This window comes from Dipteris shenzhenensis, chromosome 16, assembly GCF_047967505.1.
Source record: "Dipteris shenzhenensis isolate YYH24624 ecotype China chromosome 16, Dip_SZ_1.0, whole genome shotgun sequence".
NCBI classification, from domain to species: domain Eukaryota; kingdom Viridiplantae; phylum Streptophyta; class Polypodiopsida; order Gleicheniales; family Dipteridaceae; genus Dipteris; species Dipteris shenzhenensis.
Genome location: NC_141611.1, coordinates 1318697 through 1335919, shown reverse-complemented (window position 1 = coordinate 1335919; position 17223 = coordinate 1318697). Strand labels below are relative to the sequence as shown.

Sequence of the window (17223 nt, the reverse complement as noted above, 5' to 3'; positions counted from 1 at the left end):
TAATGCACCTTTTTTCTATCCCTAGCATGAGAATATAATATTTATTACCAGTAAAAAATGATTATTAGCATGCGGCTCAACAACATCAGTTGTCCGTTTTTTGAGTCGAATAGTGTGACATGACAAAGTGAAATAGAAAGTTATACTTTATATAATGCACCTTTGTTCTATCCCTAGCACGAGAATATAATATTTATTACCATTAAAAAATGATTATTAGCATGCGGCCCAACAACGTCTGTTGTCCATTTTTTGAGTCGAATATTGTGACATGACAAAGTGAATACAATATCCTATAAAGTTTTATTTTTCCTTTTCCTTAACTTGTTCTTTACCTTTCCTTGATACCTTTGAAATGAATAAATATAAAAGTAAAATAGAATATCCACCTTTCATTAAAAGTATTTAAGTAAGAGCAATTGTGCATATGTCCATTGATTTTCTCTTTGATATAGCCCTTCAGATCAATCCAACATCAAGGGCCTAAAATTGAACATGTGGCTCAAGGAGAGGTAGGCTGCCTACCGTAATTATATTGACCATAGATATGATTAACGTAGGCGGCCGGATGAAGTTAAATTTCTGTATTGCTGTGGTTAAAGAGAGTCCCAAAACCGAACTAGGGTTCAAAACGAAAGGCAATATATACTTGCGAGACGAGAGAGAGAGAGAGAGAGAGAGAGAGAGAGATGCAGATCTTCATTGATGTTTGTCACTCAGGCACCTTCGTGGCTCGTGTTCAACCTCAGCAGACCTTTGGCCACCTCAAACCCATGCTTTTCCCTTCCCTCGATGCGGGCTCGTTGAACGACTTTTACTTCTCTTATGGGGGGAAAGCAATTCATGACTCATGCGTGATCATGCATCATGGGGTCCAGGATTGCAGCACTTTGCAATTGAGGGTCAGGGCACATGGTGGGGGGGGCGATGGAGGAGCCACAGGAGCAGAGTCGCGAGATTGCTATCTGAATATGTATGCAGTCAAAAAGCCAGACAAGGTGGATCCGAACGAGGCAAGGCTTGCAAAGTGGTCCAGGTGTGCACTCTCATCTGAGGCCCTTAGACCTCCCTGCGTTGTTGATATGCTAGGCAATCTCTACAACAAGGAGGCTCTCGTCTCAGCGTTGTTAACTAAGAGCTTGCCCAAGGAGTTACGCTACATCAAGGGTTTGAAAGACATGGTGACGATTCATCTGACACCCATTCCGGGTGTCAGTCCGGACGATGACATCTCGAGTATCAAGTTTCAGTGCCCTATTAGCGGTCAAGAGCTCAATGGCAAGTATAAATTCAATGCTTTGCGTAGCTGTGGCCATGTTCTGAGTGCTAAGGCGTTGAAGGAATTACAATCTCGCACTTGTTTAGTTTGCCATACCCCCTTCGAGGATACAGATAAAATCATAATCAATGGAGCGGAGGATGAAGTGCTTGTACTTAGGCAGAGGATGGAAGAGAAGGAAGCGAAACTCAGGGAAAAGAAGGGAAAAAAGCTAAGGAACGGGCTTTCCCATGAATTAGGAGGCTTTGTCATAGACGAGACGCAGGATAAATTTAAAGGAGACGGTGAAAGGGAAAAGCTTTTGCCGAAGACAGAGGTTAAAGGTACTTCATCTGTACAGGAGGCAGTCGTTGCTTATGGCATTAAGAGAAAAGGGGATAGGCACGAAAAGATTCTAGCCACAGGGAAAGACCAAAGAGTGGTTCAACCTTCTAAGCGCTTCAAGGCAGTAGAGAATCTGCCTCAGAATGCCACTAAAGAAGTCTATGCTTCAATATTCTCATCCTCAAGCAAGAGCAATTTCAAGGAGACGTACTCATGCAGGTCTCTTCCACTTGGCAGAAATTGAAAGGGCTGATTTCAGTCTGCTTTCTCGATGGCACATGTGTATCCCATGTTAAGTCAGGCAACTGCAAGCCTTGCAACCGTCATGAATGTTAAATTGCTTACCTTCTCTGCATGCATAAGTCTTGGCATTGAAGTTTAAAGAGAAAACAGCAAGGCTCAATCTTACGTGAATTTTAGGGCAGGGTTATAAGTATTACAGGATTTGCTCTTATCGTAATTCATACGTCAATTCAGTATTTGGGCATATTGTAATTCATAGGTAATGAGATGGTTCAGCGTCTCATCTTTGTGGAGAAATGGTGCTTTAGCAAGGACGTTTTTGAACACGATTGTTTATGAAACGCTAAGGTTTGGTTTATCGTATTCACTCTTTCCCCAAGAACTGGGTAGTTTGGTTTGGCTCCCAAGCTGATCAGTCATGAACAGTTTGCAGGAAGGAAAATGCTCTCTATTAATTGTGTGGAAGGGGAAGCTTCTTTTTTTGTGAAAGGTTCTTATGGATAAGCGTAGGAAGTTTTTTAACTAACAAAAGTTTGAGGTACAAAGGGTTCTTTGAACTGTTTTCGAATGAGTTCTTTGTCCCATGTATAAATTTATTTGTTGGTTTTGGTTGTATTCTCATCTCTCTCTCTCTCTCTCTCTCTCTCTCAAATTTATTTGTTGGTTTGGTTGTATTCTCATCTCTCTCTCTCTCTCTCTCTCTCTTTGTGGGCACGTGCGAGAAAGTAGTTTGCCAAAAATGTGTGAAAGTATATTATCTAATTGGAGTGAAACTCCTGCTTTTCTGAGATCAATTATACTGCTAGTCGCTACCTTTCTAGCATTCAAATGCAGCTTGCTTGCTCCCTATGGAGTGTGAATCAGAGTCTGCATGCAAAAATTTTAGAGGCGAGTTGGAGATGTTCTCTTTGGTTCATGTAGTCTGAATTAGAGCCTAATAACCGAACTGTCATATCTTACTGGGGTTTGCTATGCCTGGCTGCATGCTCCTGCTGCAGCCCTTTTTTGGCTGGCACAAATATCAAGACGGGCTGACCTTTAGTGCTACAAGGCGACCTTACAAAAATCAAGATGTGGTCAGAGTGCTCTGTCACGGGCATCCTCAGACTGTGGCATGCTGGACTGCTACGTGGGCTGCTCAGTCAGCATGCAGCAGTCATGTGGAGTGCCACGCAGGCAGCCACGTCAGCCGGCTGCCACGTGGACTGCCAAAAAACAGCAGCCAGATCAGCAAATCATACAGCAGGCGTGTCAGCAGGGTGCCACATCAGCAGAGCACATGTCAGCGATGATGTCAGCAGGTCGTCTGCCACGTCAGCAGCAGCAGGTCGGTGAACAAGAGCAGTAGGCAGAAATATGCCTGGTCGGTCAGTTTGAGGCCCAAGGGGGGCCCAATAAAAGCAGCCCCCTTGGCCTTCATTTCTCATCCCCCCCTCAGGCCTTCCAAGCCTTCAGTGCAGCAGTAGACAAGCTTCCGTGCAGCAGACCAGCAGGGTGCCTCAGCTCTGTCACGGAGACGTGAAGAGTCTATTGTAATTCAACCCAGGGTTAACCATGGTTAAGAGTAATAGTTTGGCCATGAGGGACTGGCTAGAGGAAGTGCAAACTTCCTAGAAGTTCCTAGGGGTAAATTCTAGGTGTACCATTGGGTCCTAGGGCCAAGGCAAAGGCACTTTAGAGGGGTCATAAAGTTGGGCCCAAGGACAACCAACGTTGTCCTTGGCAGAAGGGTTAGGACTTTAACGAACGGGCAGGGCAAATGGCATTAAAGAAGTGCCATTTTTCATGCATGTCCTTTCCCCCAACCTACCATCCCTCCCAAGCTCTCCCGGGAGCTTGTCAGTTTGCAGGAGAGCCCTGCTAGAGAATTCCACGCCATTTTTCTGCCTGCACACACACTTGTTACTGGTTTTCTGGCTCCACTTTTCCGGAGGCAGTCTGTACAGTGTACGGACTGCAGGAGCTGATTGGCGCGAGATTCAAGGCAGTGTACGGACAGTCGGTTCAACTGTACAGCCCTTTGGCACAAGAGTTGAGGCAGTTTCCAAGGTCTGTACGGTTCATTGGAGCACAGTTTGGGCTTGGCATGCCTCCCGAGGTGGGTTTCGGCACAGATCTGGAGGCAGAGCTCTTCCTTTGGCACCTTGGGGCAGATCTGCTGACCATTACCCTCTACAGCTTTTACTCGTCCTCCCTTCCGCCTTCTATCTGCTCCTTTTCTATTTTCCTGGAAGCTGGAAGACTTCTACACCTTGCTGGGGGCCTGACAGGGGATAGGCGCAAGGAACAGAGCTCGCCCCTCTGCCACGGACAGCGGGTATTTGGATTTGGACTTCCATTTGTTTGCATTTCTTGCTTTGAAGCATTTTGCAGTGCATGTGTAGTGTTTTGCAGTCCTTTCTGGTCTCTCTCAGGTTATAGCAAGCACCCAGAGGCAAGGGTGTTCCTGGGGAAAGACTTAAGGACAGTGTGGATGTATGTGATAGCCCTGAGGCTGCTTTGAGAATAGTTTGTTAGTGGTTTGGATGCCTGGATACCTTTCAGTTTGGTCAGGTCAGAAGTGGATGCCTAAGATTGCCTTGCCCATTGGGTTCTAGTGGTGCACTGTGGAATAGATGCTCGGGAGACAGTCAGAGGATTTGCAAAGAAGAACAGTCAGCATCACTTTGTGTATTGAGTGCATCATCTTGCAGTTTGCAGTTAGTGAGCAGGAGAGAGAGCAAGGAGAGTCTATCTCCCGCTACAGCTCCAACTGAGGGCTGGATGTGATTTGCACTGTTTTTTATTTTTTTCGTGTGCATAAGCTCACACTATAGCTGGCATGCTTCATAGGTGTGTGTGCACTGGCTAAGTAACGATGCTATTATCCTAGACTATTTGATCTGGGCAACAACATTTTTAATTATCTGAGTATGTTTCTATGGTGCTTAATTTTTTATTGAAATAGTTTACAGTGTAGGGTGCCATTTTTGCCAGAATTGCAAGGAAAGCGCATTGTAGCTATCTGAATCCTGCACTAACCAGGCATTCTTCGTAGTATATAACAAGTGAAGTGGCTGCAGTGCACTTCCATCTTACCCTAAAACTCTTCACTCTCTAGGGTGGTGTTAAGTTAACAACATATAATCTTTCCTTCTCTCTATTTGTTGGAGATCCATCTGTGGTATGCTAGGCAAGGAAAGTTGGAAAAGGCGCATTGGAGCTATCTGAATCCTGCACTAACCAGGCATTCTTCAGAGTATATAACAAGTGAAGTGGCTGCAGTGCACTTCCATCTTACCCAAAAACTCTTCACTCTCTAGGGTGGTGTTGAGTTAACAACATATAATCTTTCCTTCTCTCTATTTGTTGGAGATCCATCTGTGGTATGCTAGGCTTTTCCCTTGTGCAGGTGTATGGTCGCTGTAAGCACCCAATGCGGTCCCTTTGGTGTCTCAAGCATTCTGAGTAAGACTCATCAGAACATCCTCGAATCGCACCAATCATAAAAACCAGTGGATCCCCTTGATGCATGGGATATGCTTCTTTTTGTCTGCCTTCGTGCATTATTATGATGGGATATCCAAGCCGTAGTAGCTGCATGATAGGTTAAGTTTGCAGTCTCTTGAGGGGCTAACCACAGGCCACTGATGGCCATTTTTAATGGCTAAAGGCTATCCTAGCCAGGCTAGTTGGCAGCTTATGCTGGGTACTGCTGAGAACGTAAGCTTAGCTTTTCAAGGCTAAAGGCGATATAGCCAGGCTAGCTTATGCTTGGGTACCTGCTGAGTTCATAAGCGTAGTAGCTTTGCTTACTAAGTTATTTTTATATTTATTTTCTCATTTTATTATAGTCTTAACCAACCAGAGGGCTGCTGGTTGGCCAGAGATCGTGAGATCCAGGGCCAGCTGACTGACTTGCAGTTCATATAGCAGGCCTGTGAAGAGGGCAGTTCATACAGCAGGCCCATGTAGAGGGCAGGGCTGCAGCAGCAGCCAGTGTAGGACCTCTCCCCATTGCTGATGATCAGAGGATGACACCTTATCCTCATTCAGAGTGTAGCATTCTAAAATAGTGAATACCCCTTTCTGGAAGTGGTGGGAGGGCGGTGGGTGTATTTTGTGTGTGTGAACTCTTCATCATGGAAGCTTTCCTAGGACTCCCCTGCTTCATGAAGTCATTGCCTTTGATCTCTTACTCTGCTTTCCACTCACTAGTTATTTTGAAAATCATGGGCGGGCTGTGAATTATTATCCCTTCACCCTTAGTGGAACTGCCATCTGAGAGATTGATGTAAACCCCATCTAATGTATCAATAGAGACAACCTCTGTCTCTACTCACACCATCGAACCAATATAATCAGGGTCAACTAGATATACAGGGAGCCCCCTCAGCCAATCTAGGGCCACTCCGGGCTCAAAACCTCCCATTGCCACCACCCATTTAGTTCCTCAACCGCGACACCTCAGATCAACCCCATGAAATAGGTGATTATTGAGGGACCCCCAAGTAAGTGGGAGGAGCCAAACTATGCCCCCTTGGAAAGTGACTCCGTGGGCCTTGCAATCTGATGGGTAGAAAGGTCTATTGGAAGCTCTTTCCATGACTAAGCTGGATTGGTGGCGTCAATCCTCTTGTAGTTCCTTGCAGGTGCACAAGACACTAGATTCTTTGCAAAAGTGCCCATCTACCCTATATGCTCCAAATGAACAGTCGACCCATTTGACCCAAACTAATGTAGGGATTGGCACTTGGTGTTGTATGTGCTTTAGTCCTTCTCTCTTTCAGTGAAATTTCTGTCATTCAGTTTCAAGATATGCGCTTTCATATTTTGTTGAGTAGATATGCGCTTTCATATTTTGTTGAGTCATGGCTCCCATTGTTAGTCACCTTTGCAAGGATTGCTTGATTTCTTTGACCTTTGATTATACTTCGCAAGGCTTATGAAATGATGAGGCCACAAGTCTTTTTTTCCAAGAGCTCTTGGTTATGGGAAATCATGGGATAGAAAAGGGCGAGAGATTCTTTCGATTCGTACAAGGTGTAGGCTCTCAGGAATCCCTCTTCTTTCTTGCTCTCTGTCTCACACACATTCCATATTTAGCACGTTAGTACACACACATGCATCCCACATTCAATCTTGTACACACTTTTTTTATAGTGAAAACAATCTTGTACACACACACACACACACACACCCATGTGTGACTGCTAGATGCACAGGCACCTTAGAGCAAGCCCTTGATCACAAATATCCCAACACAACAATTAATGATAGGTAGTTAATTGAATAGTAAAACCATAAAATTGAGAGAGAGAGAGAGAGAGAGAGAGTTGGTTGGAACCAAGCCTCGATGGGGTTAGGTCTAAAGGGAGTTGGTGAAACAATTGCCGTGGTGTGGTTTGGTCGAGATCAGATGCAAAATTAGAGGAGATCATGAGGTGATCTTGGAGTAGATCTTGCAGGTTGATGGGGGTGGCACCTTGGCTTCGCCTTCTTTTTCAACGATGGCCTGATGTCTAGAGCCCTCTTGCTCTCTCGAGGTATAGTTCTTTTCTGTCTTTTAGTTCATGAATATTAATCATCTTCTTGGTGTCTATTCTTTTGTGTATTGTTGCAAGTAGGAGCCTAAAGGGAGGAACCAACCCTCTTCAAGAAAGGAGGAAGAAGGGCCAAGCTTGCAACTAGGGAACTTAAAGGAAAGAGGAAACGACATGAAAGGAGGGGCCGGGCCCCTGAAGGGAGAAACTAGCCCCCTTTAGGAAAGGAACAAGGAGAGCCGAGCTTGTAATCAAGGAGCTCAAAAAGGCGACCTGCTCAAATCAATGTGGAACAAGCCCTCTGAAGGAAAGGAGTCTTTGAGATGTAATATATTGAATTATTAATGTTCTCCAAAGTTTACTTGGGCAATGTATCTATTTTAGGATAACACTTTGCAGCAATGCGATTCGTTTTAGTATAGCACTGGTTGGTTGCATCTTGGAGGTTGGTTACATACTAGGATATTAACTGCCACCAGCGCGGTGGTTTGCTTCTATTATTACAAGATGAATGGCATACAATTCGTTCATTTAGGATTTGTGGTCACTAGCCCATGGTGGTTGAAATCTAACAATAGATATGTGGTCACCAACATGGTGGTTGGTTGCACATTAGGATATTAACTGCCACTAGCATGGTGGTTTGCTTCTATTATTATTATTACAAGATGAATGGCATACAATTCATTCATTTAGGATTTGTGGATTAGTTATAGGATTTCATATTTCTCAATGTAAGTGCACTAGTTAAGATATATATATGTATGTATATGTATATATATGCAATAATAAAATATTTCCAAAGTGATTAACATGATGTTTTCTTAGCTATGTGACTAGGTAGTGTCTTTGATACGCCAAGGACCATAATGTGATACAAAAGATTTTGATTAAACTGAGTTGAACATTTGAAATAAAGTCGTCGGATAATGCTAATGAGAGAGGAGGAGATATCACTATGATGATGGTAGTACTTAGTATGGCGGCAGGGGAACGCTCTAAATTTTGATAGTGTCAAGACAGGCCAAGGACTATAATGTCAAATGGAATATCTACATATATCTATATGTCTGTGTATATCCAATATTATAAACGAAGTGATTGAAGTGATGTTGTACAAAGCTCCAAAGTGATCAAAGTGATCCAATATTATAAATACTTGCAAAGTGATCAAAGCGATGTTGTAGAAAGATCGTTGAAAGTTGACTGCTCTTCTAAATACAAACCAGTGAAGGAACAGAGATTGATAACCCGGGATTGTCGTACATGAGATTGATCGATTGGAGGAGGAACTTAGTGATCCACAACATCGACCCGAGATTGTCATTCGGAAAATGGATCGATGAAACTATGGGAAGGCCTTCAATATTTTAAGGACCCACAGTTTGCAAAGTACGTTGCTGAAGGCTCCCACTATGTTCTATGTCATGCCTCTGTCTTGAAAGCCTTACTTGAATATAAAGTTCTTTAGAGATGGCACACTTGATCTCTTGGAGCTTCGACTACTATTTTCACCTGTCTTTTTTTTGTTTTGACTTCAACCTTAGAACCACTTTTTCATTTTTGAGTGAAACAATTCAAAATGTGTAAGAGTAAATCTTGGATATATTACTCGAGTCTTTTTTAGGAGTTGACCACCCATCTAATATAGAATAAGTGGTCCTAGCGCGGTGGTTAGTTGCACACTAGGATATTAATAACTGCCACCAGAGTAGTGGTTTGCTTCTATTATTACAATATGAATGTCATGCAATTCATTCGTTTAGGATTTAGGATTCATTTACAATTCATTTGTTTAGGAGTTCACATAGATTCTTGTGACATCACCCCATGTATTTGTGATTCTTTCTGTAACTTCCATGTATGGAAGTCATTGCTCACACATTATCTTTGCATATCTTTGTTAGAGTTCCAACACGGTGATAGAGAAGACTACCCACCTCAGCCAAAAGATGAGAGGTGGACATCTCAGGTCATATGAAAGAAGAATGAGAAGGCCGACGTGCTCAATGAACTCTCTCACTATTTAAGTGCAGTGTAGACACAATTGAGAGCCCATTCTGAAATCTATCCCCAAAACTCTGTAAATCGACCCACCTACTGCAAATATATGGCATACCCAAAAGACTTTAGAATGCACATGTTCTATTTGAGAACACTATTGGATGACCTCCACGTAGAACCAAACCCAAATAAAAGGGGGAATAATAGCTACAAGGAGGACATGCTTTGCAATTGGATATATGACTTGAAGTTGACCAAGACGGTGAATATTAATTTCCCTGGCTATCATTTTTTTTGCTCCTTTAAGGTGCTTGTCAAGATCATGATGTAGGTTTCTTTTGGTAGGACATGATGGTAATGCAAAGTTGTATAGAGCACCAAGACTAGGATGAAGAGGACCCCAAGCAAAAGGAGGAGTTACTATGGGCGTACAAGTCGGCAAAGGCAAGCAAGCACTTGGTGGTCCAAGTGTGTAATGAGGTCTACGATAGTGCATCAGAATGGCCTAAAGAGCTGTCAGGTACTTGCTATAGAGAGGTAGATAAGATAGTCAGGAGTTTGGAATTTCCCTGAGCTACAAAATGTCATTGTATTTTTGTTTTAGTAAACATCTTGTAGGCAATTCTTGGACTTATGGACTTCTTAGACTGCCACAATCCATGACCTATGGTTCATGTAATACTCGATTTCATGTTGATCTACTTTCATGTTAATACTTAAATGTCTCTGGAAAGACAATTGATTTTTTAGTGTCAATAATATGTGAGCGTAATATTTTGTAAGCATATACAAATTATCTCATATTTGCCCGAGTAAACTATTAATCGATCTTATTTTAGTTGATCAAAGTACACTCATGATTTAATACACGATTGCTTAATACACGATGTGGGATAAAGCGATGAAATAGGACTACTCTAATGTCTTAAGTAGCCCCATGGGTTGAAATCTAATAGTTAAAGATAACCAGCCTAAAGGGGATTGTTTTAGTATAGCACTTTGCAACAATTTTAGGATAGCATGGCGGTAGTGCAGGATAATTGGTCGCTAGGGCAGTGGTTAGTTGCACACTAGGATATTAACTGCCACCAACATGGTGGTTTGCTTCTATTATTATAAGATGAATCATCATGAATGGCATACAATTCATTCGCTTAGGATTTGTGGATTAGTTATGGGATTTAATAAAACAAGCACGGTGGTTGTTTGGGATATACAAAAAACAAGCATGGGATTTATTTACAAAAATAAGTGCGGTGGTTAGTTTGGGATTTACTAACAGAAGCATAGTCTCAAATACATTTTCCATTTTCTAGGATATATGGAATATTGTTTCCTTACAATGACACTACATTTTCTTAGTACTATCTTAGTTGTCCTCATCCACTACTCCAAGACACCCCAAGATGTGCTCATGCATGTCTAAATCCAATTTGAAGAAACTCCTGCCCTTCTTTCGTTGTCGCACAAGTTGCATCTAGAACTTAATAGCTCTTACTAGATGAGAGTACACAAAAGTTTGAGGACTCTAATGTAACAGTTCGTAATTGTGGCCTCTTTTGGATGTCTTTTTGTACCAAAAAGCTCCAACTACTACATCCCATGTAGATTGTTCCCCAATCATCCTTAAATGCTTCCTCAACCTTGTGCTTAGATTTTATGCACTGCAACACAAATTATGGGTCATCTTCCTCATTCTCCCCAAAGGCAACAATAACTGCAAAGTTATCCCCCTCTTCTAGACAATGAGTGAGATCATCAAAACTCTCCCCAAAGTGTGGTGAGTCATTGTTTGTCTCTCCATTATTTGTCACTCCATCTGAACATGAGGAAAAACTTGAACTCGCTCCCATGTCTTCACAGTTTTGAATCACATTTGTCATGATCCCCTATGATGCATCCATTGCGGAAACAAGAATGTTTTCTTGTTATGATCAGGTGGTGGTTTAAAAAGCCCCATATGCTGTGCAAACCACGAACTCCTTTAATTCTCTCACAATTGTGCCGTCTTCTCTTTGCACTTTATCCACTTTCACTTCATGGAACACTCTGCGTACTACGCTATTCTTAAGGCTTTGTTTATTGTATGTTGAATGCACGCCTGTGGAGAGGTTGGTTGTAAGCCATGTTACAACATCATGGGCATCATTGAGATTTTCTTAAGGGCATGTCAATTGGTGTTTAAACAATTCCTTTAATTCTCTCACAATTGTGACGTCTTCTCTTTGCACTTTATCCACTTTCACTTCATGGAACACTCTACGTACTACGCTATTCTTAAGGCTTTGTTTATTGTATGTCAAATGTGCGCGTGTGGAGAGGTTGGTTTTAAGCCATCTTACAACATCATGGGCATCATTGAGATTTTCTTAAGGGTATGTTAATTGGTGTTTAAAGAGAGCTTGCTTAATAATAGCACCACATCCATCATGTTCACCCTTGCCATGGGTAGACCTAAGAAATTCCACATCATGTCTAGACCGGTCAAGGATTTGAACCTTGAGACAAAGTATGATTTAAATTGAGAGGCAACACCATCTGACCACAATCAATGCTGTTTTATATTTTTTGCATAGGGACATTTTCAGCCATTCCCAATGCAATAGAAAAGCATGCTGCACAAATAAGATGTCATGCTACCTATCATTTGAAATGTAGAAATGGTATGTGCGTTGCACTGACCTAGACTCCTCTGAGTCAACAAAAGCAGATTGGCATTAGTCATAGAAGAATCAAGCAAATGACTATATGTGATATGCACAAGAATTTTTATCTACTTGTTGTACTAGTGAGCACTTTATATCTCATCTTGTTCTTAAAATGAATAATTTTTTGTGAAAGCTATGATAGAGACAATAACGGTCATGGGGAAAATTGGCAAGGCATGTCCTAAACTACTTATCTTGCCAGTTAGCTATGAAATTATGAAGCACATATTTTGGGATGGATTGAACCACGTGACCTATAAGCTCCTTTGACTGAGTGTTCTTATACAATTGTAGCAATCTCTTTTTACTTCATCTGTCAAATGTGCTATAGATAATGTCAAGCATACTAGAAAGTGATCAGATAGCAAGAGGGAATGATCAACCCATAATGCACACCTGAAACTAGCATACTGCTGAGCATGTAACAAATACCATCTGTCAAGTCGAGCCCAGTAATGAGTAAAAGCATTGTGATGGTATGTATAACCCATATCTCTATCCCTTGTTGAGAGCCATAAATCTTCTGCATGCAAGAAAGAAAGCATATCCTCCCAATGTTGAAGCTTAGTGGGGATCATATGAGAACGATGAGTGGTGTTGTCTTGCATGGCAGGCAAGTTATTAAAGTTTCCACACAAAAAAGCATTAAATAGCCATGGATATTGCTTGAGGGAGTCCCACATTCGAGCTCTTGTCGTAGAAGTTTGAGAGGCATAAACCGATGCTATTTCATAAAGATCGACATGACAGATGCATCTGATTACCACCCAAACCATCCTCTCCTTAACCCATGCTTGACCCTCCTCTCATGTGCAACCCAAATGAGCCCCAATCTCATTCAAGAGGAGGTAGGCCCTTTTGGGGTAGTTTTTCTTCTTCCTTTGTTCTATTGTAGGTATGTATCTCTTTCTTTAATCCATTTCTTTGGTCCACCTATTTTAGCCTCCACTTTTTACAAATTTTGGTTACAGCACCTCGTGCAGCCTCTTTTTCCCCTCTTGCTTTGCCCTCTACTCCCTGTTTCTCTGTCTCCTCCTACTACTCATGTACCTCCCTCCACTTTTTCTATAGCACCCTTCATCACCTATTGTAGTTGCTTTGCTACCCCCTCTACATCATTTGTGACTACCCTCTCTCTTTGTCTCTCCATCTCCTCTACCTCTGGGAAAAGGGTGTTGGTTGGGCATCAACAGCTTCCATAGAAGAGCCTAGATGTACTCTAGATTGGCCACCAGCTATCAAAGAGTGTTAAGTTTATTTCATTGGCAATAGTGGGGGACGGGTGGTCAATGTGGCTCATTGTTCAAGGTGTTGAATTACTCTCTCTCATTTGAGCTCCCCTGAGCCTGCTGGCCTCAAAGGTGCTTAGAGTGGCCTAGGCCTCTTGAAATTGGAGGGTGATGGCCTCTTGTAGCTAGCACTTAAGGTGTTGAACCCTATACTGAGAGTTGGAGCTCACTCTTTAGTTGATCAATCTTGGCATCTTTGGTGGTGAACTTACACCATAGTATTCCTTGACCTTTCGTAGAGGTAATTGTGATACTATTGTTTGTTGAACCATAGTGCCTAGGGGGAGCCCATTTCTTGACCATGTAGTGCAAGATCGTGATGACTTCATCCCCCAGTTTCGGCCAACCTGAAGAAAGCTCTTGGTGGGAGACATTGTCATTGAAATAGAACAATTCATCTCAACACCTCCCTACATTGAGAGCTTTTTCCCTTGTCCAAGCTCTATCTCTTTCGCATATTCAGCTTTGCCTTATTTGGATTGCTTGGGATCCTGTTCATCACCCTATTCAGAGGTGTGCCCTTTGTTCTCAGGCTGTTTAAAAACTACTTACCTTTCTTATCTAGCTCTGCTTCAATCATAGGCTAGTTGGAGGCAACCTTCTTGTTCTTTTTGGCTTAGCTCAATTGCTAGGCTACTCACCCGTAACTACTTGTACTTCTTTGTTCAACTTGAATATACCCTCATCAACATTGCATTGTTTGCCACCAATATGTTATTCCTCCTTGTCAAGTAGAGGATCTATAGGTGTAGGGGATGGCTCTTCCTTAATTTCTATAGATTTGCTTATTCAATAGGATTGGAAGATGGAATTTGATATATAGTATTGGAGTGAGATATATCTTTCGTCTCATAGTACCTTGGCTTCTGCCCACTTGTTTGATAGCGTAGTTTGTGGCCACAATAATATACTTGTTTTGTTTGAATTGAGCTTGAAGGGATCCCATCTCTAAAATGTGTCCCATGGTTGACTTGGTTGAAGTGGCATATTATGTGGTAGCAAACTACCTATTCTCTGACAAACACTACATTCTACACACCAAGCATGCGCATCCTAGAATAGAGCACTCATCACAAATTTACTTGCAATACTTTTTGAGCTGTATGACCACCATTAAAGTGTCCTCCAACAAGCTTTATATGTGCCCCATTGTGCAACAGGAAACACTCACGAAACCTGCAAATCCTTGAAAAACATAGCAACACTCTTCGAAAATACACACAAACTCTCAAAACTCACAAATGGAAGAGATAGAACAAGCGTGTTGGGTACAATCTCCCCCCATAAGAGTGGTGCTCTCCTTCACCTCCTATGTATTTATGTATATTCCCCCAAAAAGCTTCCGAGCAAAAATCATACAAAAGCCTCTATGCTTTCCTCCATACACCCTTTTACAAAAAGCCCATCCCATCCACCTTCTAGAATAGCTGGCTTTTTCTAACTTTAGTTTATACACTTAGCCAAGCCACTAATATTCCAAAATTCAATTATGTACATAAGCTTTTGTAATATCAAAAATTAGGCATAAGCTCCTTATTCATCCCCGAATCACTGGAGTTGCGCCTACACGCCCAAAATATGGCTGATCATGCTTGCCAGATGCCATCGCCCAATCAATTACTCTTCCCCTGGATTCACACAATCAATAGTAATGAAATATTTCAAGCATAAGATAACCTTGGAATGAATCACCACAATCAATCAACCTTTCAGTATTATAGCAACGCGAAATCAATAAATCACAGATGAATGGTGCACACATGCAACACATACCATCTCATGGTGCACCTGATGCTACACATGAATAAAATCGTACGGATGGTGCACACATGCTACACATACCATCATCGCGTAAGTGGTGCACACAATGCTATACACTCATACAGCCGCGCAACCGTATATCCAACCATGTAGGAGCACACATGCATCACTACGAAACAACGAGCACACTGCATCAGCTGCGCGACAAAAATGTTGGATCTCACTAAACTAAATACCGAAGGATTAAATTAATGGGATAATTCCAATTCTTGTAACACGTTGAGCACTATTGCTCATTCATGTGGCTGCACCCAATGTCACAAGCCCATGTAGCCTAGGCTCGTGATCTAGACCAGACCAATCAGTGGTATCAACATATTGAATGCCAATCCAATAACCTTGGCCACTCTTATAAAGAAGAGCATCGCACTTCCTAGAAAGCATCCTGGCCAAATATAGCTAAATGACTGCCTGCTCGTGTTCTAAGTCCTCTAGCCCCATGTTAGTTTGATTCCCTTAATCCCAAGGCACCCTAAGTCCATAGCAAATAATTGTGCATTCGAAAGCCAAGCATTCAAAATACGCCGCCATGCATTTGTGCAATAATGAAAGAATGTTAGATTCATTACATCTTGAATGATGCTGTTAGAATGCATTGCAGAGGTGAAGATCGTCCGTCAACCATAAAATGAAGGGCCATCGCCCATGAATCAGTCCGCTAGAGCAAGTGAAGACCGTCTATTAGCCATAGAATGAAGGGTTGTCACCCATGAATTAGTCCGCTGGAGCAAGTGAAGACCGTCCATTAGCCCTCGATTGATGGCTGCCCATGAATCAGTCGGCTGGAGCTCCATTCATCATCATCTTATATTACACTTGTAAGCGAAATGAAGACGCCTTTAGTGCAGCAAATGAAATGGCATCGCCGCGCAATGGAGCAAAGAGGTCGTCATGCCGCAGAGAGGATGGAAGAAGAGTAGGAGGTCGCCATGAGAAGAACACATTGAAGACATGCTAGAGGGAGCTCCCATGAGAGGAAGTAACTTGACCCTAAGAATGCATTAGATTCCCTTCCAACCCTAACCCCATTAAAACCCTAACCCAACTAGCTACGTTTAGCACTAAACACAACTTACCACCACAATTAACACCTAATTCCTACCTAATAAAGTCAACTTGACTTTTGCAACTAGATTTTGAACATCTACACAAAAACCACCCCTTTCCATGGGCCCCTTGCAGGGCCAACAAGGGAGCACATGATGTCCTCAACAGCGCTGCCTTTTCTAACTTTTATGGAGTAGATCGTGGGGGGGGGGGGAGTGTGCGAGAGAGAGAGAGAGAGAGAAGAAGAAGAAGAAGAATGTATTACCGTCCTCTGGGGGCCGAGAAACCGACCCATGGGACCCATGAAAATCACAATACAAGTGTCTCCCTTCTTTTATGGAAGGGGTAGGAAAACAACTATTCTGAAATACATTGAGTAATACAACATTCCCGATATTGAAGAATCTTGGCAATAAAATTGCCCAGAGTGGCTATATGGGTATGTGAAAGCAAGCTTGCGAGGGTGTCGTGTTCCTTTGTAATGTTGTTAAAGTCCCTCCTTATGCATGCATATCGTGGGCATGTAAGGAGGACATGTGCCTCTGTCTCTACTTGTTCTTGGTCACATAACTTGCAAAATCTTTGTTCCCTTGAGACATCTCCCCAAGCACCTTTCTCTACCTCCAAAGTGTGTGATCGGGTGCGGATGAGTGCAATACTTCTTCTTGCATTTGCAGGTATGGGTATAGTTATGTACTTTTGTGCATTATCTTCCTCCTTGGAGTAGGTGTCCCAATAGATGGGATTGATATGTGTACAATAGTACTCATACTTAGCCCTTTTCTCAGCTGATTGCCATTTTTGTTGCAATATTCCCAACAAAGCTTTATGAAATGCCTTCTCATCCATTTCCCCGGATGACATCTCAAGGTAGGATGTTACTCTCCATCTTTGGAACCATCTTTGAATGTCTTGCCACCAACCAGATGATAACAACTTGCTTTTGTTTGTCTTTTGAGGCCTTTTACTTGCTTCCCATGCTTTCA

At 42.3% G+C, this 17223-nt stretch overlaps 1 protein-coding gene across 1 annotated transcript; it reads left to right on the top strand.

The window, feature by feature from the left end:
* Positions 1 to 623: 623 nt before the first annotated feature.
* Positions 624 to 2204, top strand: LOC147892376 (RTF2 RING-finger protein). The gene has a single exon (XM_087387191.1). It carries the CDS (start codon positions 690 to 692, stop codon positions 1845 to 1847), a length of 1158 nt encoding a protein of 385 aa, XP_087243317.1. The 5' UTR covers positions 624 to 689; the 3' UTR covers positions 1848 to 2204.
* Positions 2205 to 17223: the final 15019 nt, after the last annotated feature.

Bases quoted from the DNA above. Each gene is read 5' to 3' on its own strand.
- LOC147892376 (XM_087387191.1), top strand. From the start codon at position 690: ATGCAGATCTTCATTGATGTTTGTCACTCAGGCACCTTCGTGGCTCGT.